Raw genomic sequence first — 19,789 nt, 5'->3', positions numbered from 1 at the left:
TGTCGCTTATAAAAGCGTCTGGAAATTTAAACACATTTTATGATTGTGCTGCAGTCACAGAAAGGACGCGTTAAAACAATCCATGAATGTAATATACTCGTTGATCACATTGCAATATAATTTATGTCTACATCCATGAAGATATTATAACAGTTCACTGGGTAGTCTACATAAAACACCTGAGAAACTGTAACGGTGGCGTGTCGCCGTGATACGGATCCACACGCAGAGCACCCACGGGGTTGCCCTGCCAACAACAGAGCAGGTCTGGGTAGGTGGTGGAAGCAACAATTGCTATAATTGCCTTGAAGCAGAGAATGTCTAATATGGAGAGAACTGCCACTCTCTGGAAACTTCCGGGTTCTGAACTGGTTGAAGTTCCATGTGAGGGCGCTAACGAGCGAGTGCAGAATAAATGGAGGTCTATCAGCTATACCCCTCAAAATCCACTTTTCTCAGGATATAATTTTTGGTCTAGTAATTTGAATTCTGAATCGAAAGGGGAGGCAAAAAAATACACACTGCTGGCTGTTAGATTTTTTTTTAAAGATGCCTTTCTGTTCTAAAAAGCTTTTGAAAATGTAATTGACGTCATACACATCATCATACGACCAGAGCTACTGCTTTACGGCAAGCTCTGGTCACTTACTTTTTTCTCTCAGGGCATCGACAACACAGCTGACAGGTTAGGCTCTCCCTGTCAATACACATGCTAGAAAGAGTTTTGGCTTGCTAATGTTGTTGCAAATGTTGCTAATGCTCTGACATTCTGATTCCGCTTTGGATGCCATCAAGCAAGAGCTCTGGTCGTATCAGTGCTTCACTAACCAATCAGCATTCATTAGCAGAATGCTAGCGTGTTATAGGCAACAACGACTCACCCTGTAAGAAATCAAAAGGACATAAGCACTCGTTCATTCAACCTTCGACCTATAATCCATGTTGAACATGCAAAAAATCAAATCAAATCGGAGATTTCTCAACGACAATCAGGCAAAAGAGACACATTTAGCCGTTTAGCTCCATAGACTCCCATTCAACATGCACTTGCTCGCGATCACCCCCAGTGGAACTCTGGTGGAACTACAGCCAAATTCGGTACAATGGGGCTCAATAGGGAGTGGCAAGGCTCTCCTTAAACAGGCTCTGCTTGAAGCTTTGCAGCATTACTAGTTGCTGTTGAGGCAGTAGCTAGCACACGGCCAGCCATGTAGTATCATTCTATTCAAAGTCGTGCGAGAGTTAATATAGCCTATATTTAGGCTCAGGACATTCGATTATGAGCGATTTAAAAAAAAAAGGTTCTAATGGAACCCCAGTTTCATTGTTTTGTACACAGCCTATATTTAGTGAGTGCTTGTCAAGTTTTCCAAATGTTGTTAGCCTATAAAGAGACTGGCTTCATTGTAGTAATAAGGTTAAAGGCCGTTTAAGACTCATAGTCGATTGTGGCCTATATCAATGAATCAGAAGCCGTTATTGTTTGGCGGCCCAAGTGGATCTGCTTCGATTCCAGATATACTCTCCTCCGCGTGCTTCTATGGGAGTTTCATTAAAGCCAAAAAACTCGATGCTTACAATGGAACCCCATAGGCCTACGTGGAGGGGGCTGTGCCATAAACTCTTAAACCATGTCATTCAATAAGTGACTGTGAGTTTGCGTGTGTGTCCACGCGATTCCAAGTATATTTGGAATAATTAAGCTACAAGTACCACAGACCATACTAGAGCCGTTGGCTCTGGGCCAGACTGGTAGGCTATTAAACACCAACATACCCACGGGACAAGCTAACCGCTTGTAGAAAACCGTTCAGCCAAACGTTTCATGTGTCTTACTATTTCCGTGTTCAATGTACGCGGTGATTTTTAAGACCTCTTTAGTCAGACTATCAAGGTTTAAGTAAATGTCCACTAGTTGTATAGTTTTAATTAGACCTGGGTGTAAAACACCTTTACCTTTTCCTCGTTGCGTTACGCGCTTTAAGACTTTAAGGCTAAAAGTCATGAAACTAGGAGGAAAGTAAAGGGGGCAAGGACACGAGGAATTATACCCAGGAACATGCGAAACATGCGGGATGAGATTATTTGGACATGCCCATGTACTGAGGTGCATTGCCAGAGCAACGTGACACAAAAGCCCCGTGCAAGATGGGCACCGCCCTACTCAACCAATGAACTTTTAGATGGGCGTGCTATACTGGAACAGGGTGGGGTTTAAGACCATTCTGGACCAATCACAGTAATGTATCTCAAATCATTCAATTCACGTGTGTTTTTGCGTGCTGAGTCGGACGGAGGAAATGTGCAGTGTATACAAGCAGACGATAAACATGAGAGACATGCAAGGAGTAAAGACATAACGCTACCTCGAGTTTCATAGATTTGTATGATTTCCAAACTGTCGAATTCATCACCGTAGATAAGTTTTGAGGAGTGACAAGTACGTCACAAATATCTGTATCTCCAAAAGGTAAGTCTGCATTTGTTTGAGTCGGTTACTACTTGTAGATAAGTTAACGAACTAGACGATAAATTGACTAAGAAGCATTGGAATAACCTTTTAAATAAAGGATTGTTCAGATTCATACCGTGGACATCGGTTTTACGTATGGAATGTGCAGGTCCGGATCTAGGTAGAGAAACGGCTGCGTATATATTGTAAGCCCCTTAAAAATGTAACTATTAAAATGTTGTTCATATAATTTAGAATCAGATTGTTTTGATTTGTAAATATCCAACAAGTAATTTCTGTAAACAAAATGTAATCAGGCCTGACATGTGTCGTGCCCAAGCCTAAGCCCAACCCATCCCAATGCACGTTGCCTTTACTGTCGTCAACAGTCTCAAAGCCGGTGTCCCCTGGCGTCAATGTGTTCAAACGCATGTCGTAGAACACAGTTTTAGCCTATGGTATTTATTCGATTAACAGCAACGTAATTTGCAATTCGCACAATTTTTGTTGTTGTCGTGATTTGATATTGTTGTGAACATGTTGGGGATTCACTCGAGCAAACTAAAGTTGTGGGTAGTTGCCAACAGTTATAGTAATAAAGCTTGGTTATTAACTACGTCCGGCAGGTTATATGGGAGGCTATTTGTGTTATGGGAGACAGCAATAATTGTAAAGGCAGGAAGTTATAACTTAATAATGCATCCTGATGATAACATTGGGCACAGATATAAAAAATATTCATACTGAAATATTCTTGTTTCTTTCTGCAGCGGTTCTGTCAACCTAGTCACAGAAGTTTCAAGAGATTCCAAGATTTATTTCTCCCAACTTTTCTTATTTCATCAGCTTTGTTAGATACTGATGGGATGAAAATACTATCAAGATTGTCAGACAAAAAAACCAAAGTGGAATTCCAATCTTATATCCATATCCTTTTCTTCGTTTTTGCGAGTAAACACTCTGATCTAATGATAGCACTATCCAAACCTATCAAAAGATAATCATTGTCAAAGATCAATTGTATATCACTCATTGATTATTATGAGTGATGATGCAGCATACGCCACTCCTAGAGATGACGCTAGTGGTGTATGCGATGAAGAGGGTGCACTGGGCAGACAGGAAGGGGCGGGCTCCCTTGGACTGATTGACAGCTCCTCTGCCAATGGGAAGCGAGTGCGACCACCTGGGGTTCCCTCCCCCAGGGGTCCTGCTCCGTCGACCTGTGACGACACCGATGCCAACTCCAGCGGAAACGACTCGGCGGAGAGGGAGGTCGAAGGTCACATGGGGCGTGAGGCGTCCACCTGCAGCTCCAACAATGGCAAAGACTCGGCCATGGAGACCACAGAGAGCAAGAGGTGATGACTGCCACAGACTGCTACAGACTGCCGCAGAACTTAAACATCGCAGAGCCTTAAACATCACATAACGTAAACGTCACCCAAAAAAAAGTCAGGTAGCTAAATGAGACCAGGGCACATGGGGAAATACTGAGATTCAACACGAGGAACTCACCCTTTCACTCTCCATTGACACCCCAAAAAAACGCCAGATGAAAATGTCGAGTCCAAATCAAAACAGTCTGTTCGGCGATAATAAAACATGGTTGTTGTTTTTTTTCTTCTTCTTCTTCCCCCGCCACCCCGTCCATCTGTCAGTTCCAACTCGCACAGCCCATCCCCCCCCAACAGCTCCATGGCCTACAGCCTCCTGAGCTGCAGCTCGGAGCAGGACAACCCCTCCACCTCGGGCTGCAGCAGCGACCAGCCAGGCCGCCTGCAGACCCAGAGGGAGCTGCTCAAGGCCCTGAAGGAGCTGAAGATCCGCGTCCCGGCCGACCACAGGAGCAAGGGTCGCTCCAGCACCCTGGCCTCCCTGCAGTACGCCCTCAACTGCGTCAAACAAGTCAGAGGTGAGGGAGGGGAGGGCTGGATGGCTAAATGGATGTATACTATGTGTGTATGATAGATAGATAGATAGATAGGTACTTTATTAATTCCCTTGTAGAAACTGTAGTTGGGGTCATGCTCTAAACTTGTTAATCTGTTACTAGATTAGTAAGTAAGACTTTATATAGCACATTTCATACAATAATTGTAGCTCAAGGTGCTTTACATAAAATCAATAAAAACAATAATACAAGTGATTTAAGTAATAATTAAAATAGCAAATCTACAAAGACAAAACTGATTAATACTCTTGTCATTACAATTCGGCAGTATGATGAGTTTTCGCTTCTCGAAATAGCTTTTTTCTTATCCTTTACGTTCGAAATGTTTCCAGCGAACCAAGAGTATTATCACCAGTGGGGTGTAGAGGAGACACACGGCTGCAGTCTGGACCTCTCAGCCTTCACCACTGACGAACTGGACAACATCACCTCCGAATACACGCTCCAGAACACCGTAAGACTCTACAACTGTTCATTTGAACTTAAATGATGCAGTCAGAATCTCTAGTGTTTACGCCTCTTTGCCAAAATGTATGCTACATTTTATTTATCAAACATAAATAGTTCTGAAATATAGTACAGCAGTAGAGTATCTCGATGCCTACTGATGCGTTTGTGCTCGTCGGCCATCTTTCCCCTTCAGGACACGTTCTCCATTGGTGTGTCCTTCCTGTCGGGCAAGGTGGTGTACATCTCTCCCCAGGCCTCCTCCATGCTGCGCTGTAAACCCGAGAGGCTCCAGGGGGCGCTATTCTCCGAGCTCCTGGCCCCCCAGGATGTGAGCACCTTCTACAGCAGCACAGCGCCCTGCCGCCTGCCCCCCTGGGCCTCCTGCACCGGCTCAGGTGAGTCCCGTCCCGTCCCCCCAACCCTCACCTGGATGGTGCTCACCTGGAGTGAAAAAAACCAAACAAATCTCACCTGAGATCCCCATGTGGTGGTTCTAACGCTCCCCGCCTCTCCTCCCCCCCCCCCAGTGACATCCCCCGTGGACTGCACACAGGAGAAGTCCATGTTCTGCCGCATCCGCCGGGGGCGGGACAGCGAGGGCGAGGTGCGTCTGTACCCCTTCCGCCTCACCCCCTACCAGCTGACCCTGAGAGACTCGGACATGTCTCAGCCTCAGCCCTGCTGCCTGCTCATCGCAGAGAGGGTCCACTCAGGATACGAAGGTGGGCCCCCACATGAAACACATTGACCTGTCGACCCTGTCAACCGGGTTCTTCACCTGAACACTGAACAGATTGCTGGAAATGACGTCTAGGTGCTGAATTCTTCATCTGTGGGACAGTTTGATCTTATGTAACCCCCTCTCTCGTTCTCTTCGCTCGCTCTCTCTCTCTCTCTCTCTCTCTGTGTCTCTCTCTCTGTGTGTGTCTCTCTCTCTCTCTCTCTCTCTCTCTCTCTCTCTCTCTCTGTGTCTCTCTCTCTGTGTCTTTGTCTCTCTCTCTCTATCTCTCTCTCTCTCTCTCTCTCTCTCTCTCTCTCTCTCTCTCTCTCTCTCTCTCTCTCTCTCTCTCTCTCTCTCTGTGTCTTTGTCTCTCTCTCTTCTCAGCACCCCGTATCCCTGCAGACAAGAGGATCTTCACCACCAGCCACACCCCCAGCTGCCTCTTCCAAGAGGTGGACGAGAGGTCAGCAGAACGTCTTCTCCGTCAGCCATTACAGCTCTAAAGGCTTCCTGTGTTTTGAATGGGCCCTATGCAGAAGCACAGCATAGTCATGTTGCATGCATGTACTGTTGCAGGGCTGTACCGTTGCTTGGTTACCTGCCCCAGGATCTGGTTGGGACCCCTGTTCTCATGTACCTACACCCTGACGACAGGCCTGTCATGGTGGCCATCCACAAGAAGAGTGAGTCCATCCTAGCCTCTGCTTTTGTCTTATATATATATAATATTCCTCTCATTCCTCTTAATCTCATCTCTTCTCTTGCACTTATTACACCTCCTTTCAACGAAAGGTGGATGTCGACAAGGTGTCAGTCGTGAATACTGTGTTGCGTCTGGTTCTCCCCCCCTTAGTTCTGCAGTCGGCCGGCCAGCCGTTCGAACACTCTCCCCTGCGCATCTGTGCGCGTAACGGGGAGTACCTGACCATTGACACCTCCTGGTCGTCCTTCGTCAACCCCTGGAGCAGGAAGGTGGCCTTCATCGTGGGGCGACACAAAGTGCGAACGTACGTAAACCCCTCTTCGCGGCCCGCTTCTGGGTTTGTGAGTGGAAAGGAAGTGACCGGACGTGACTGTTTTGTCACGTCCTTTGAAAAGTGGGGGATAGCGGGTAGGGCATTTGACTGCAAGGTTAACGGGTTCAAATCCCCTTTTGTAAGTGCCTTTGGATAAAAACTTGTCTGCTTAACACGTTATTATGATGAATATTGGTGTCTTTGTTGTCCAGTCGTTGGAGTACCTTGTGTTTACTGTCTCTAACCCCCCTCCCCCCCTAACAGGAGTCCCCTGAACGAGGACGTGTTCACCCCCAAGGAGGCGGAGACGCGACCCATGTCTCCGGAGATCCCCCGGCTGAGCGAGCAGATCCACCGGGTGCTGGTGCAGCCGGTGCACAGCGCGGGCTCCCAGGGGGGCTCCCAGGGGGGCTCCCAGGGGGGCCACGGCTCCCAGGGGGGCCCCGCCTGCAGCAGTCACGGCTCCCGGCAGCCCCGCCGCCGGCACGGCTCCGACCACGACAGCAACAGCCGCTCCAAGCAAGATGCGCACACGCACAGACCGGTGAGTTAGTCTCACAGGGCTGCTGGAGGAGTGAGGGTTCGGAGATGGCTCTAAACAAAATGAATATATTATCAAAGATTTCCTGGGACATGTGAAATGTCTCCATGTTACAGATTAGCATTCATTTCCTAGGGTAAATAACAGTAGTGGGCCCCTGCCAAAACTAGAGCCCGATGAATCCTTACCCCCCCGGTTAGCAACATCACTGAGGACAACAGCTTGAACAGAGGATACACACTCACTCACTCTCACACACACACACACGCTCAGTCACTCACTCTCACACACACACACTCTCACTCACATCCTTCCTCATCTCCCATCCTGTTGTCCTTCCAGCAGCAGATGACCTTCCAGCAGATGTGTAAGGACGTGCACATGGTGAAGAGCAGTGGTCAGCAGGTGTTCATGGAGTCCAGGACCAGGAAGGCCCTCCGCAAGCACGCCAGCACCGGTGAGAACCAAGCAGCCAGTCTGCTCTCACTGAACACCAGTCACTCAGAGGGCTGAATCACTCAGCCTGTCTTTGTTATGTAACAGGGATGTATGGATGAATAGGTAGGTGATTGGATGGATAGATAGATAAATCAAATGTTGATATCAACTCTATAGATCTAACCAGGCAATGTGACGTGTGTGTTTTATGTATCTTGTATGATAAATAGTTGGCTGTTTTGTTTAAATAGATTTTATATGAACTTCTCATGAACAAGTTCCATAAATAAATCCCCCCCCCCCCTGCCCTCCTGTCAGGAGCCCTGGTGGAGACAGAGAAGGTCAGCAGGGAGCCTGCAGCTGGGGGCCCAGCGGGGCCCTCCAAGCCCCTGGCGGCCATCCAGCCACTGAGGAGGGACCCTGCGTCCAGCTACTCCTACCAGCAGGTCAACTGCCTGGACAGCATCATACGGTACGTGGCTGTCCTGATGCTTTCATCCAAAGGGAGAAAATTAAAGGAGAAAATGGGTCACACAGAAAGTCCAGCCGGGAATCAAGGATCAGAAGTGTGTGGTTCTAATAGGACCTTGGTGGTCAGAGTCAAGGAACAAAGTGGATGTAGTAGCTGCCTTGGAAAGTAACCTCATTGTGTTTGATGATGGTGATGGTGGAGATGATGGTGGTTATGGTGATGATGATGATGGTGGTGATGGTGGTGATGATGGTGATGATGATGATGGTGATGATGATGATAGTGGTGATGATGATAATGGTGGTGGTGGTGATGATGATGGTGGTGGTGATGGTGGTGATAATGATGGTGGTGGTGATGGTGGTGGCGGTGGTGATAATGATGGTGGTGGTGATGGTGGTGATAATGATGGTGGTGGTGATGGTGGTGGCGGTGGTGATAATAATGGTGGTGATAATGATGGTGGTGATAATGATGGTGGTGGTGGTGATAATGATGGTGGTGGTGGTGGTGATAATGATGGTGATGGTGATAATGATGATGGTGGTGATAATGATGGTGGTGATAATGATGGTGGTGGTGGTGGTGATAATGATGGTGGTGGTGGTGGTGATAATGATGGTGGTGATAATGATGATGGTGGTGATGGTGATGATGATGATGATGATGATAATGATGGTGGTGATGATGATAATGATGGTGGTGATGATGATGATGATGGTGTCAGTGTGTGACGGAGCTCCCCTCCTCGGTGTGTGCAGGTATCTGGACAGCTGTAACATACCCAACACGGTGAAGAGGAAGTGTGGCTCGTCCTCCTGCACCACTTCCTCCACCTCAGACGACGACAAGCAGAGGGAGCTGTCGGGGGGGGCCAAAGGTACCTTCTTACTTAGAGAGAGGGAGGGAGAGTGAGAGAGCGAGGGAGGAAGGTGTGGGGGGAGAGAGGGAGAGGCTGAGAGAGGCTGAGAGGGGTTGGAATTTCAAGCTTAGTTGACATATTCACTTTCTGTCAGTGGGTGGAACCGAGGCGGGGGTTAACTCTGTTTTTGTTCTCCGCAGACTTGGAAGCGGCCGTGGGCGTTCCGGAGGGTTCCAAAGTGGGTCAGGCCGGCCCGGGCCACCCCCTCAGCCCCCTGGCTCTGCACTGCAAGGCCGAGAGCGTGGTGTCTGTCACGTCCCAGTGCAGCTTCAGCAGCACCATCGTCCACGTGGGCGACAAGAAACCTCCAGAGTCAGGTCAGCATCCTGCCTAGCTCCTGTCTGTTTCCTGTACCGCTTCCTCTCTCTGTCTGTCTCACTGTCTCTCTCTCTCTCTCTCTCTCTCTCTCTCTCTCTCTCTCTCTCTCTCTCTCTGTTGTTCTCTCTTTCTTTCTTTCTTTCTTTCTCCCCTTCGTCTTACATTTCCCGTTATCCTTTTCTTTTCTGGCAGACATTGTGATGATGGAGGAGCCACCGGTGACCCCCACCACCCCCACCACGGCCCCAGCCGCCAACCCCAGCTCCGCGACCCCCCAGCCCCCGGCCAGCCTCGCTCCCCCCAGCCCCGCCGCCCAGGCGGCCCAGCCGGAGAGGGAGGGACGGAGGCCGGCTTGCGGCTCGGCCCACGTGGGGCTGACTAAGGAGGTGCTGTCGGCCCACACCCAGCAGGAGGAGCAGGTGTTCCTCAGCCGCTTCCGAGACCTGAGCCAGCTGACGGCACTGGAGCCTGAGCCTGCCTCCCTGCGGGGGCACACCGCCACGCCCAAAGGTACGCTGGGAGGAGGAGGGGGTGGGGTGTGTTTGGGAGGGGGCGTTGGTTTTCTTTCAAATGTGGGTGAGGATGCTGAGGATGGATCTAGTTTAGTCGTTTCCCCACCCAGCGCCAACCCTCTCTGGTTCTCTCGTGTTTCAGGAGTCCACAGTTCCCAGGACTACCCAGCAGGAGGCAGCGGCCGGCGGCGTGGCCGCGGGGGCAAGCGTCTGAAGCACCAGCAGGAGGGCTCCCTGCGTGCCGGCTACCCAGGCCCGCTGGCCGGCTCTGGGCTGAACAGCGGCTCCAGAAGGCAGGGAGGAGGCCGACACCCTCGTTGCATGTTCCCCTCCGGCCAGCCCCTCATGATGCAGGGGCCCCTGACCTCCTCCTCCTCCTGGCCCACCTCCGTGGCCTCCCAGGCCAGCCTGCCCCCCCCCGGGGCGGCCTACCCTCCAGGAGTCCTCCCCTTCTACCCCCTCTTCCCCTCCGTCTCCCAGCAGTTGCTGGCTCACTCGGGGCTGGACCCCAGCCTGCAGATGGCCAGCGCCAACCCCCAAGCAGCCTACCAGTTCCCCCTACATGCCACCCAGTTCCCCCTCCCCCTGGCCCCGCCAGTCATGGTGGTCCTGCCCAACCTCATGTTCCCTCCCCTCCAGACGGGCCTTCCTGAGTACAGCCCCGCCATGCCTCACCTGAACCCCGCGCTCTCGCAACTCAACCAGGCCCCTCCGCCCTTCCCCCAGGCCATACCCGTGGCCCAGCTCAACCCGGCCCTGGCCCAGTTCAACCCCGCCATGCCTCCCCTGAACCTGGGCATGCCTCCCTTGAACCCCGCCATGCCTCAGCTAAACCTGGGCATGCCTCCCTTGAACCCGGGCATGCCTCAGCTGAACCCTGCGGTGGCCCAGCTCAACCCCTCACCCCCTCTCCTCAACCCTGCCCTGCCTCTCATGCCCCAACACTTCTGGAATCCCAACCCTACGTTTCCTTACCCCGGCCCCCTCCTGGGGCCCCAGGCCCCCGCCACGCCCCTGGTGGACCCTGCCCAAGGGCTCCTCTCTCGCTCCAGCACCCCCCAGTACCTGGCTCAGCCCCCTCTGGAGGGCACAGACTCGCCCCTCTTCCAGTCGCGATGCTCCTCCCCCCTCAACCTGCTGCAGCTGGAGGAGTTGCCCAGCAACCGCCAGGAAGGCATGGCGACCGGAGCGCTGCAGACTCCGCCCCCTCCCGGGGTGGCCGCTCAGGATTGGCCGGGGAAGCAGGGCGCCATGGCGCAGGGCTCCGGCGCTCGCGGCGGCAGCAGCATGCGGGCGGGCGAGGACAAAGAGAACGACAATGTGAGTTTTAACGACCGATGTGAAGGACAGCAAATGACCCCCCCCCTTCTGACCCCTGATCTGCTGCTCTCTAAACACACTATTCACACCTTTTTTAATTTAAGGAAGTCTCCGGCCGATTCGCCACAGGTGTTCTGTAATCCTCCCTGTCTGTGTTCCGTGCCCTCTGATAGGCCGATGCTGACGACCTGGACGCCATGTCCACCTCCAGCGACCTGCTGGACCTGCTGCTCCAGGAGGATGCCTGCTCAGGCACCGGATCGGCCGCCTCAGGCTCCGGGTCCTCAGGCTCTGGGTCCGGTTCCTCCGGTTCCGGTTCCAACGGCTGCAGCACCTCAGGGAGCGGAACCAGTAAGTCCAGAACAGAACACACTAGAACAGAACAGAACACATCAGAACAGAACGTTTGGTTTGATGCTAGTGTAATGGAGAGAGAGACTGGATTCTCTCACACACACACATACACACACACACACAGTCTAGATGCTGTATTCTCCTATAATGCAGCGATTCACAAACACACACACACACCTTCAGCGTTCGTGCCCAGAGCCAAAGCCAGGAAGTAACTCGTGACTTCCTGTACCTCAGGAAGCAGCAACACCAGCAAGTACTTTGGCAGCATCGACTCGTCGGAGAACGAGCACGGGCAGAAGGCTACGGGCGAAGAGGCCCAGCTGATGAAGTATGTTCTGCAGGACCCCATCTGGCTGCTCATGGCCAACACGGATGAAAAGGTCATGATGACCTACCAGATGCCCACCCGGTGAGTGGCTCCAGCAGCCGACCTCTGACCCTTGACCCTCGCTGTAGCCGGGTGTGTGTCTGTATGTATGTTAACCATGTGTGTATATTAACTGTGTTGCGTGTTGCGTTGTGTGTCCAGGGACAGGGAAACAGTCCTAAGAGAGGACCGGCAGGTTCTGCGGGCCATGCAGAAGAAGCAGCCTCACTTCACAGAGGAGCAGAGGAGGGAGCTGACCCAGGTGCACCCCTGGATGGGTACAGGAGAGCTCCCCCCGGCCATCAACATCAGCGTGAGTCCCTCTTACGGATCTACTGTGACCATGTCGTCAGCACGTCTCTGGAGGATCGGTGTCGTGCTCACAGGGTTTAGAAGTAAATGAAGGTTGTGCGTACATACGAGATTCCACTTACTCAATCGTCCCTCTTCCTCCTCCCTCCCTCCTCTCGCCTGTCTTCAGTCTTGTTCAGGCTGTGACCCCTCCTCCCCCTCCTCCTCCGCCCGGTCGCCCCAGGAGGCGGAGCCTCAGGAGATGGACCTGACGGTGGACCTCCACCTGCCGGACGACAGAACTCCAGACACCAAGGACCCCCCTGGCCCCCGGGTCCCCCACACCTCCTCCCCAACCCCCCCGCAGGCGCGGGCCGCCCGGCCGGAGGAGACGCTGAAAGCCGTCGCTGGGGAAACGAACCTCGTTGCTAAGAGACAGTTGGCCCGGGGGGAGGAGTCTGAGGTGACCTCGTCCGTCACGGAGACGGCGAGAAAGACGTCTGGGGTTGGAAAGAAAGACTGAGGAGAACTGAACAGCCTGTGGGTTCGTCCCCTGTGTTTGTACATATATGAGCCCCATTGAAGCAGGGCTTTTTGGATATGTAAATGTGTACATATCTCTGATGAGACACAACGTCCATGAGGAGACATAATGAGCAAAATGAACACTAAAGGTGTAGAAATGTTACGCACTGTATATAAAAATACTGTTTGTATTGAATGTTATGTATTTTGTGTAATGTTAAAAAAAAGAGGAAAAATATTGTACATTGTAAATATTCTTTTTATTGGCACAAAGGGTCTGGTCGTCTTGCGACTGTAAACTCTATGTTTGTATGTTATTGGTTTCTCTCTCCTAAAGAGTCTAAAATGTTGATCGTTTAAAAGTTTTTGCGCCGTATCAACGCAATAGACTTTATCCATCCAATGTCCATATTGGAAAAAGCTGTCAAATCTATGATTGTATATGTGAATTTCTCAAATTCATGTTGAAGAATTTGTTTGGTAGAATAATAATGACATTGTAGGGAATTTTCCACTGTAATGTCAGATATTCTACAATACTGTATTTTACAGTACATATTCAAGAGAATAATATCACACTGCCATCATTTTGTAGTCTTTTTATTGTCATGTTTGTGTTTTCTTTATTTCCAGTGAATAGCTAAAGGTACCAGTACACGAGTCACATTCCCACCTGTCATTGCCACCGTGAAACTGTGTTTGATACCTAACTTTGTTATGGATGTTTTATTTGTTATTTGAAAATGTATTTTATGGGAGCAGGGGGGGTGAAGAGTCAAGGGGTTGGGCGGTCGTTCCCATGGTAACGGAGCAGTTGGATGTTGTCGCTTGGACAGTGAAGCGAGAGAGCCAGAAGAAGGCCCAGGTGTGGATGGTTTGATGGTTCGATGGTTGAGCTTGATGATGCATTCCTTGTCAGACTTCACTCACCCCCCCCCTCCACCCCCGTCTCTCAAATCTCTGGTGCTTTAACCTGTACATGGATATGTGGTTTTCCTGTCACAGGTACTTTTCAGAAACTATTTACTCTTTGTCTTCATTCATTCAGTCATATGATATTTTGTGTCATTCTGTGGACCTGAAATAAAATTAATGAATACTGTCTTTCTCTGTAAGCCTTAGTCATGAGGAGGCACAGAGAAGCTGTTTCATCTCTGGCCTCTAGGGGGCAATCAGACCCCACAGTGTCACTGCAGTCCTATGAAGACCACCAGTGTCGTGTTCCTGAGTAAACCTCAGTCTACATCATAAACAGGCACATGCTGTATTTCCCCCCCAAAAATGACCAGTCAGGAAGCTGATAGTATAGCCTAGTATGGTCCTCTCTTTTCTCTATCAAAATCTGTCTCTCCCACTCTCCCCCTCCTCTTCTCTCACCCTCTTCTCTTCCTCTCTATACCCCTAGTTTTTTTTCTGTCTGGAGTCAGTATTGAGCTCAAACATGCATTAGACCATTCCGAAGTGCTTGTGTAAAGATACTGGCCTGGCCCGAGGGAGAAAGATGAGGATGAAGATGAGGCGGAGGAGGAAGAGGAAGAGGAGGAGGAGGAGGAGGAGGAGGAGGAGGGAGACATCTTTGCCATAAATTGTATCATCTCCACCCACAGAAACCTGGCCAACAAGTCCACAGAACCTTCCTCGCTGACCTTCAGCAGACACCACACTCTGACCATCTGCACTTTCAACATTTCTGGGGAAAAATAAAGTATTTAGTGTGAAGTTAGATAATACGTACCCTTGCTTCAGCCAGGAGAAGAGAGGCTGTGATCCAGGCCCAAACACAACACTTCCCAGAAGATGTTTGCTGACCTTTGCTGGCACAGAGTCTGCTGGACAACAGTTGGTCTGGTCAAACGAGTTACACACGTCAGTCGATGCCTCACACTAACCATCTCACTTTCCGTGTTTCTCCCTCATCAGTCTCCCACAGTGGGTAATCTACTCACTGTCCAGGATGTGCCAAGTCATACCCCTTCTGAACAACGGTTGAATAATCAGGTTATCCACTGTTGCGTATTGAATGTGTACGTCGTTCCTGTGTTTGTTGGTGAGGATTGTTGTTTTTCACAGTCGGTTTGTGGTGGCCAGTGATCTTCCCTTTCAGCTGGGGAGAGAGGAACCACAATGACAGAGGAGAGATGGGTTCTCAATCGTCGTGTAAACAGTCACACACGTTCCGAGTTCTGCAAGGCTTTCTCGTGAGGCTGAGGCTAAGGGTGAGGATGTGTATTTTTGGCCTTATTATGCCTTTATTGGACAGAAACACTTACAGAGAGAAACAAATTCTATGGGGAGAGAGAGGGGGAAGACATGTAGAGATGGCCCCAGGCCGTGTGATATGTGCTCTGCCCAGTGAGTCCTCCTCATCACTCCTCTAAGTCTCTCAGCTCTCCTCCCTTGTCTCTTCTCTGAGCCTGATGGAATACACACATTTCAAAAATGAGAAAGAGAGTGGGCCCAGACTGATACTAAGCTGTGAATAATCACTGTTTATACAGTTAGCTACGCCCCCCAACAGAACTCTGTGCCTTGTGGCGTTGTCTAATTACCAGCTCTGTGTTACTCAGAGCAATCCTCCTCTCTCCTACCCGCCCTTACCCTCCCTCCTCTCACTCTCCCCCCCACTCCTCCTCTCTCCTACCCGCCCTTGCCCTCCCTCCTCTCCTTCGCCCCCCACTCCTCCTCTCTCCTCCCCTCCCTTACCCTCCCTCCTCTCCTTCGCCCCCCACTCCTCCTCTCTCCTCCCCTCCCTTACCCTCCCTCCTCTCCCTCCCCCCCCCCACTCCTCCTCTCTCCTCCCCTCCCCTCCCTTACCCTCCCTCCTCTCCCTCCCCCCCCCCACTCCTCCTCTCCCCTCCCCTCCCCTCCCTTACCCTCCCTCCTCTCCCTCCCCCCCCCCACTCCTCCTCTCCCTCCCCCCACTCCTCCTCTCCCCTCCCCTCCCCTCCCCTCCCCCCCCCCACTCCTCCCCTCCCCTCCCCTCCCCTCCCCCCCCCCACTCCTCCTCTCTCCTCCCCTCCCCTCCCTCCCTCCTCTCCCTCCTCCCCCACTCCTCCTCTCCCTCCCCCCCCCCACTCCTCCTCTCCCTCCCCCCCCCCCACTCCTCCTCTCCCCTCCCCTCCCCTCCCCTCCCCCCCCCCCACTCCTCCCCTCCCCTCCCCTCCCCCCCCCCACTCCTCCTCTCTCCTCCCCTCCCCTCCCCTCCCCCCCCCACTCCTCCCCTCCCCTCCCCTCCCCTCCCTCCCCCACTCCTCCTCTCCTCTCCCCCCCCCACTCCTCCTCTCCCCTCCCCTCCCCTCCCCTCCCCCCCCCACTCCTCCTCTCCCCTCCCCTCCCCTCCCCCCCCCCACTCCTCCCCTCCCCCCCCCCACTCCTCCCCTCCCCTCCCTCCCTCCCCCACTCCTCCTCTCCCCTCCCCTCCCCTCCCTCCCCCACTCCTCCTCCCTCCAATCCCAGACTCCCCCGCTGCTGTTTCTGGTCCATGTCAGGAATGTGAGTCCATTGTGATGGATTGTTCTGGAGTCGTGGCAGAGGTCTGCAGCTCTGGAGTCCAGCCAGGTGTTACAGTGGGGGTCATTTGAACTCCCACACACACTTGCACACACACACACACACACACCCACACACAAACCACATTCTTGCTCTTTCTGGGCCTTTTATCAGACCTTCAGCCTCTCTGTCAGCCAGTAACAAGCACCAGTCACACTGCACAACTATCACACAGGAACTACAGATGCGTACACAAGCGCAGTCTCACATTGTAAAACCGTAGCAGCAGCATGTGTGCTGTTCTCTGCTTCACATGGGTGCCCCTATACTGAATCTATACCTTCAAGCAGTTCAGATAAATCCTTCAGTTGGTTTAAGAACCTTGTTGGAGTGATTTCCCACCTGTAAGTGGAGACAGTGTCCCGGTGAAGCCAGACTGAGACGGGGATGGAGGGGGTTTCAGTGCCCCTGTCTCCTGCCTTTGATCCTGCCTCTGCTGGGACGTCCCCCATGAATCTGGTGGTTTAATAATATGGGCTTTATAAAGCAGCCTCTGCAGGCCCCCGAAATGTGGGCCAAAGGGATCCCTGCAGCAGAGCACCATGGAGGGAACCTCTACCCCCCTGCCCCCCCCCCCCAGGTCTCCTAGAACCCTCCAGCCCCCCTGTCGCTTCCAGCCCCCTCCAGCTCCCTCCAGCCACCCCAACCCTCGTCCCTCCAACCCACTCCTTCTCTCCCATCCCTTCCCCCGCTTTAAATGCCTGATTTATACAGACTGATAGTATTTGTCCCTGATGCTATCTGGGTTCTGCCTGAGACTTGATACCAGTGTGTGTTCCCCCCAGGCAGTGTGTGTTCCCCAGACAGTGTGTGTTCCCCAGACAGTGTGTGTTCCCCCCAGACAGTGTGTGTTCCCCCCAGGCAGTGTGTGTTCCCCAGACAGTGTGTGTTCCCCCCAGGCAGTGTGTGTTCCCCAGGCAGTGTGTGTTCCCCAGACAGTGTGTGTTCCCCCCAGACAGTGTGTGTTCCCCCCAGGCAGTGTGTGTTCCCCAGACAGTGTGTGTTCCCCAGGCAGTGTGTGTTCCCCCCAGACAGTGTGTGTTCCCCAGGCAGTGTGTGTTCCCCCCAGACAGTGTGTGTTCCCCAGGCAGTGTGTGTTCCCCAGGCAGTGTGTGTTCCCCAGACAGTGTGTGTTCCCCAGACAGTGTGTGTTCCCCCCAGACAGTGTGTGTTCCCCAGACAGTGTGTGTTCCCCCCAGACAGTGTGTGTTCCCCAGGCAGTGTGTGTTCCCCAGGCAGTGTGTGTTCCCCCCAGGCAGTGTGTGTTCCCCAGACAGTGTGTGTTCCCCCCAGACAGTGTGTGTTCCCCCCAGGCAGTGTGTGTTCCCCAGACAGTGTGTGTTCCCCAGGCAGTGTGTGTTCCCCAGGCAGTGTGTGTTCCCCAGACAGTGTGTGTTCCCCCCAGACAGTGTGTGTTCCCCCCAGGCAGTGTGTGTTCCCCAGGCAGTGTGTGTTCCCCCCAGACAGTGTGTGTTCCCCAGGCAGTGTGTGTTCCCCCCAGACAGTGTGTGTTCCCCCCAGACAGTGTGTGTTCCCCAGGCAGTGTGTGTTCCCCCCAGACAGTGTGTGTTCCCCAGGCAGTGTGTGTTCCCCCCAGACAGTGTGTGTTCCCCAGACAGTGTGTGTTCCCCCCAGACAGTGTGTGTTCCCCAGGCAGTGTGTGTTCCCTCCAGACAGTGTGTGTTCCCCAGACAGTGTGTGTTCCCCCCAGGCAGTGTGTGTTCCCCAGGCAGTGTGTGTTCCCCAGGCAGTGTGTGTTCCCCCCAGGCAGTGTGTGTTCCCCAGGCAGTGTGTGTTCCCCAGACAGTGTGTGTTCCCCCCAGACAGTGTGTGTTCCCCAGGCAGTGTGTGTTCCCCCCAGACAGTGTGTGTTCCCCCCAGGCAGTGTGTGTTCCCCAGACAGTGTGTGTTCCCCCCAGACAGTGTGTGTTCCCCAGGCAGTGTGTGTTCCCCCCAGACAGTGTGTGTTCCCCAGACAGTGTGTGTTCCCCCCAGGCAGTGTGTGTTCCCCCCAGGCAGTGTGTGTTCCCCAGGCAGTGTGTGTTCCCCAGGCAGTGTGTGTTCCCCAGGCAGTGTGTGTTCCCCCCAGGCAGTGTGTGTTCCCCAGACAGTGTGTGTTCCCCCCAGGCAGTGTGTGTTCCCCCCAGGCAGTGTGTGTTCCCCAGGCAGTGTGTGTTCCCCAGGCAGTGTGTGTTCCCCAGACAGTGTGTGTTCCCCAGGGAGTGTGTGTTCCCCAGGGAGTGTGTGTTCCCCAGACAGTGTGTGTTCCCCCCAGGCAGTGTGTGTTCCCCAGGCAGTGTGTGTTCCCCAGACAGTGTGTGTTCCCCCCAGGCAGTGTGTGTTCCCCAGGCAGTGTGTGTTCCCCCCAGACAGTGTGTGTTCCCCAGGCAGTGTGTGTTCCCCCCAGGCAGTGTGTGTTCCCCAGGCAGTGTGTGTTCCCCAGGGAGTGTGTGTTCCCCAGACAGTGTGTGTTCCCCCCAGGCAGTGTGTGTTCCCCCCAGACAGTGTGTGTTCCCCCCAGACAGTGTGTGTTCCCCAGACAGTGTGTGTTCCCCAGGCAGTGTGTGTTCCCCCCAGGCAGTGTGTGTTCCCCAGGCAGTGTGTGTTCCCCAGGCAGTGTGTGTTCCCCAGGCAGTGTGTGTTCCCCCCAGGCAGTGTGTGTTCCCCAGGCAGTGTGTGTTCCCCAGGCAGTGTGTGTTCCCCAGGCAGTGTGTGTTCCCCCCAGACAGTGTGTGTTCCCCAGGCAGTGTGTGTTCCCCCCAGACAGTGTGTGTTCCCCCCAGGCAGTGTGTGTTCCCCAGACAGTGTGTGTTCCCCAGACAGTGTGTGTTCCCCCCAGGCAGTGTGTGTTCCCCAGGCAGTGTGTGTTCCCCCCAGGCAGTGTGTGTTCCCCCCAGACAGTGTGTGTTCCCCAGGCAGTGTGTGTTCCCCAGGCAGTGTGTGTTCCCCAGGCAGTGTGTGTTCCCCAGACAGTGTGTGTTCCCCAGGGAGTGTGTGTTCCCCAGGGAGTGTGTGTTCCCCAGACAGTGTGTGTTCCCCCCAGGCAGTGTGTGTTCCCCAGGCAGTGTGTGTTCCCCAGACAGTGTGTGTTCCCCCCAGGCAGTGTGTGTTCCCCAGGCAGTGTGTGTTCCCCCCAGACAGTGTGTGTTCCCCAGGCAGTGTGTGTTCCCCCCAGGCAGTGTGTGTTCCCCAGGCAGTGTGTGTTCCCCAGGGAGTGTGTGTTCCCCAGACAGTGTGTGTTCCCCCCAGGCAGTGTGTGTTCCCCAGGCAGTGTGTGTTCCCCAGACAGTGTGTGTTCCCCCCAGACAGTGTGTGTTCCCCAGGCAGTGTGTGTTCCCCAGGCAGTGTGTGTTCCCCCCAGACAGTGTGTGTTCCCCAGGCAGTGTGTGTTCCCCCCAGACAGTGTGTGTTCCCCCCTGACAGTGTGTGTTCCCCAGGCAGTGTGTGTTCCCCAGGCAGTGTGTGTTCCCCCCAGACAGTGTGTGTTCCCCCCAGACAGTGTGTGTTCCCCAGGCAGTGTGTGTTCCCCAGACAGTGTGTGTTCCCCCCAGACAGTGTGTGTTCCCCAGGCAGTGTGTGTTCCC

At 53.1% G+C, this 19,789-nt stretch overlaps 1 protein-coding gene across 3 annotated transcripts; it reads left to right on the top strand.

Annotated features, from left to right (window-relative positions):
* Positions 1-2,286: 2,286 nt before the first annotated feature.
* On the top strand, positions 2,287-13,760 carry LOC146287820 (period circadian protein homolog 1-like). Of its 3 annotated transcripts, none has more exons than XM_084697508.1 (20): positions 2,287-2,470; positions 3,223-3,813; positions 4,114-4,367; positions 4,739-4,860; positions 5,050-5,251; positions 5,384-5,578; positions 5,962-6,040; positions 6,154-6,260; positions 6,431-6,584; positions 6,858-7,137; positions 7,480-7,591; positions 7,891-8,044; positions 8,806-8,924; positions 9,107-9,283; positions 9,477-9,794; positions 9,939-11,116; positions 11,290-11,467; positions 11,708-11,882; positions 12,003-12,153; positions 12,322-13,760. In XM_084697508.1, the coding sequence occupies exons 2-20, from the start codon at positions 3,494-3,496 to the stop codon at positions 12,652-12,654; spliced, it is 4,608 nt and encodes a 1,535-aa protein (XP_084553634.1). In that variant the 5' UTR covers positions 2,287-2,470; positions 3,223-3,493; the 3' UTR covers positions 12,655-13,760. The 3 variants fall into 3 exon arrangements, with proteins under 3 accessions (XP_084553634.1, XP_084553633.1, XP_084553635.1); XM_084697507.1 differs by having other exon boundaries at positions 7,477-7,591; XM_084697509.1 differs by lacking the exon at positions 2,287-2,470 and having other exon boundaries at positions 3,700-3,911; positions 7,477-7,591.
* The last annotated feature ends 6,029 nt before the right edge of the window (positions 13,761-19,789 follow it).

Source organism: Hypomesus nipponensis, chromosome 5 (assembly GCF_054491055.1).
Source record: "Hypomesus nipponensis isolate SF chromosome 5, ASM5449105v1, whole genome shotgun sequence".
NCBI lineage: Eukaryota > Metazoa > Chordata > Actinopteri > Osmeriformes > Osmeridae > Hypomesus > Hypomesus nipponensis.
This window is presented reverse-complemented; position numbering and strand designations above follow the sequence as displayed.

Coding starts and splice junctions, on each gene's coding strand:
- LOC146287820 (XM_084697507.1), top strand. CDS start 3,494: ATGAGTGATGATGCAGCATACGCCACTCCTAGAGATGACGCTAGTGGT. Junction 6,041..6,153: donor TTCCAAGAGGTGGACGAGAG/GTCAGCAGAACG, acceptor GTACTGTTGCAG/GGCTGTACCGTTGCTTGGTT. Junction 7,592..7,890: donor CCGCAAGCACGCCAGCACCG/GTGAGAACCAAG, acceptor CCCTCCTGTCAG/GAGCCCTGGTGGAGACAGAG.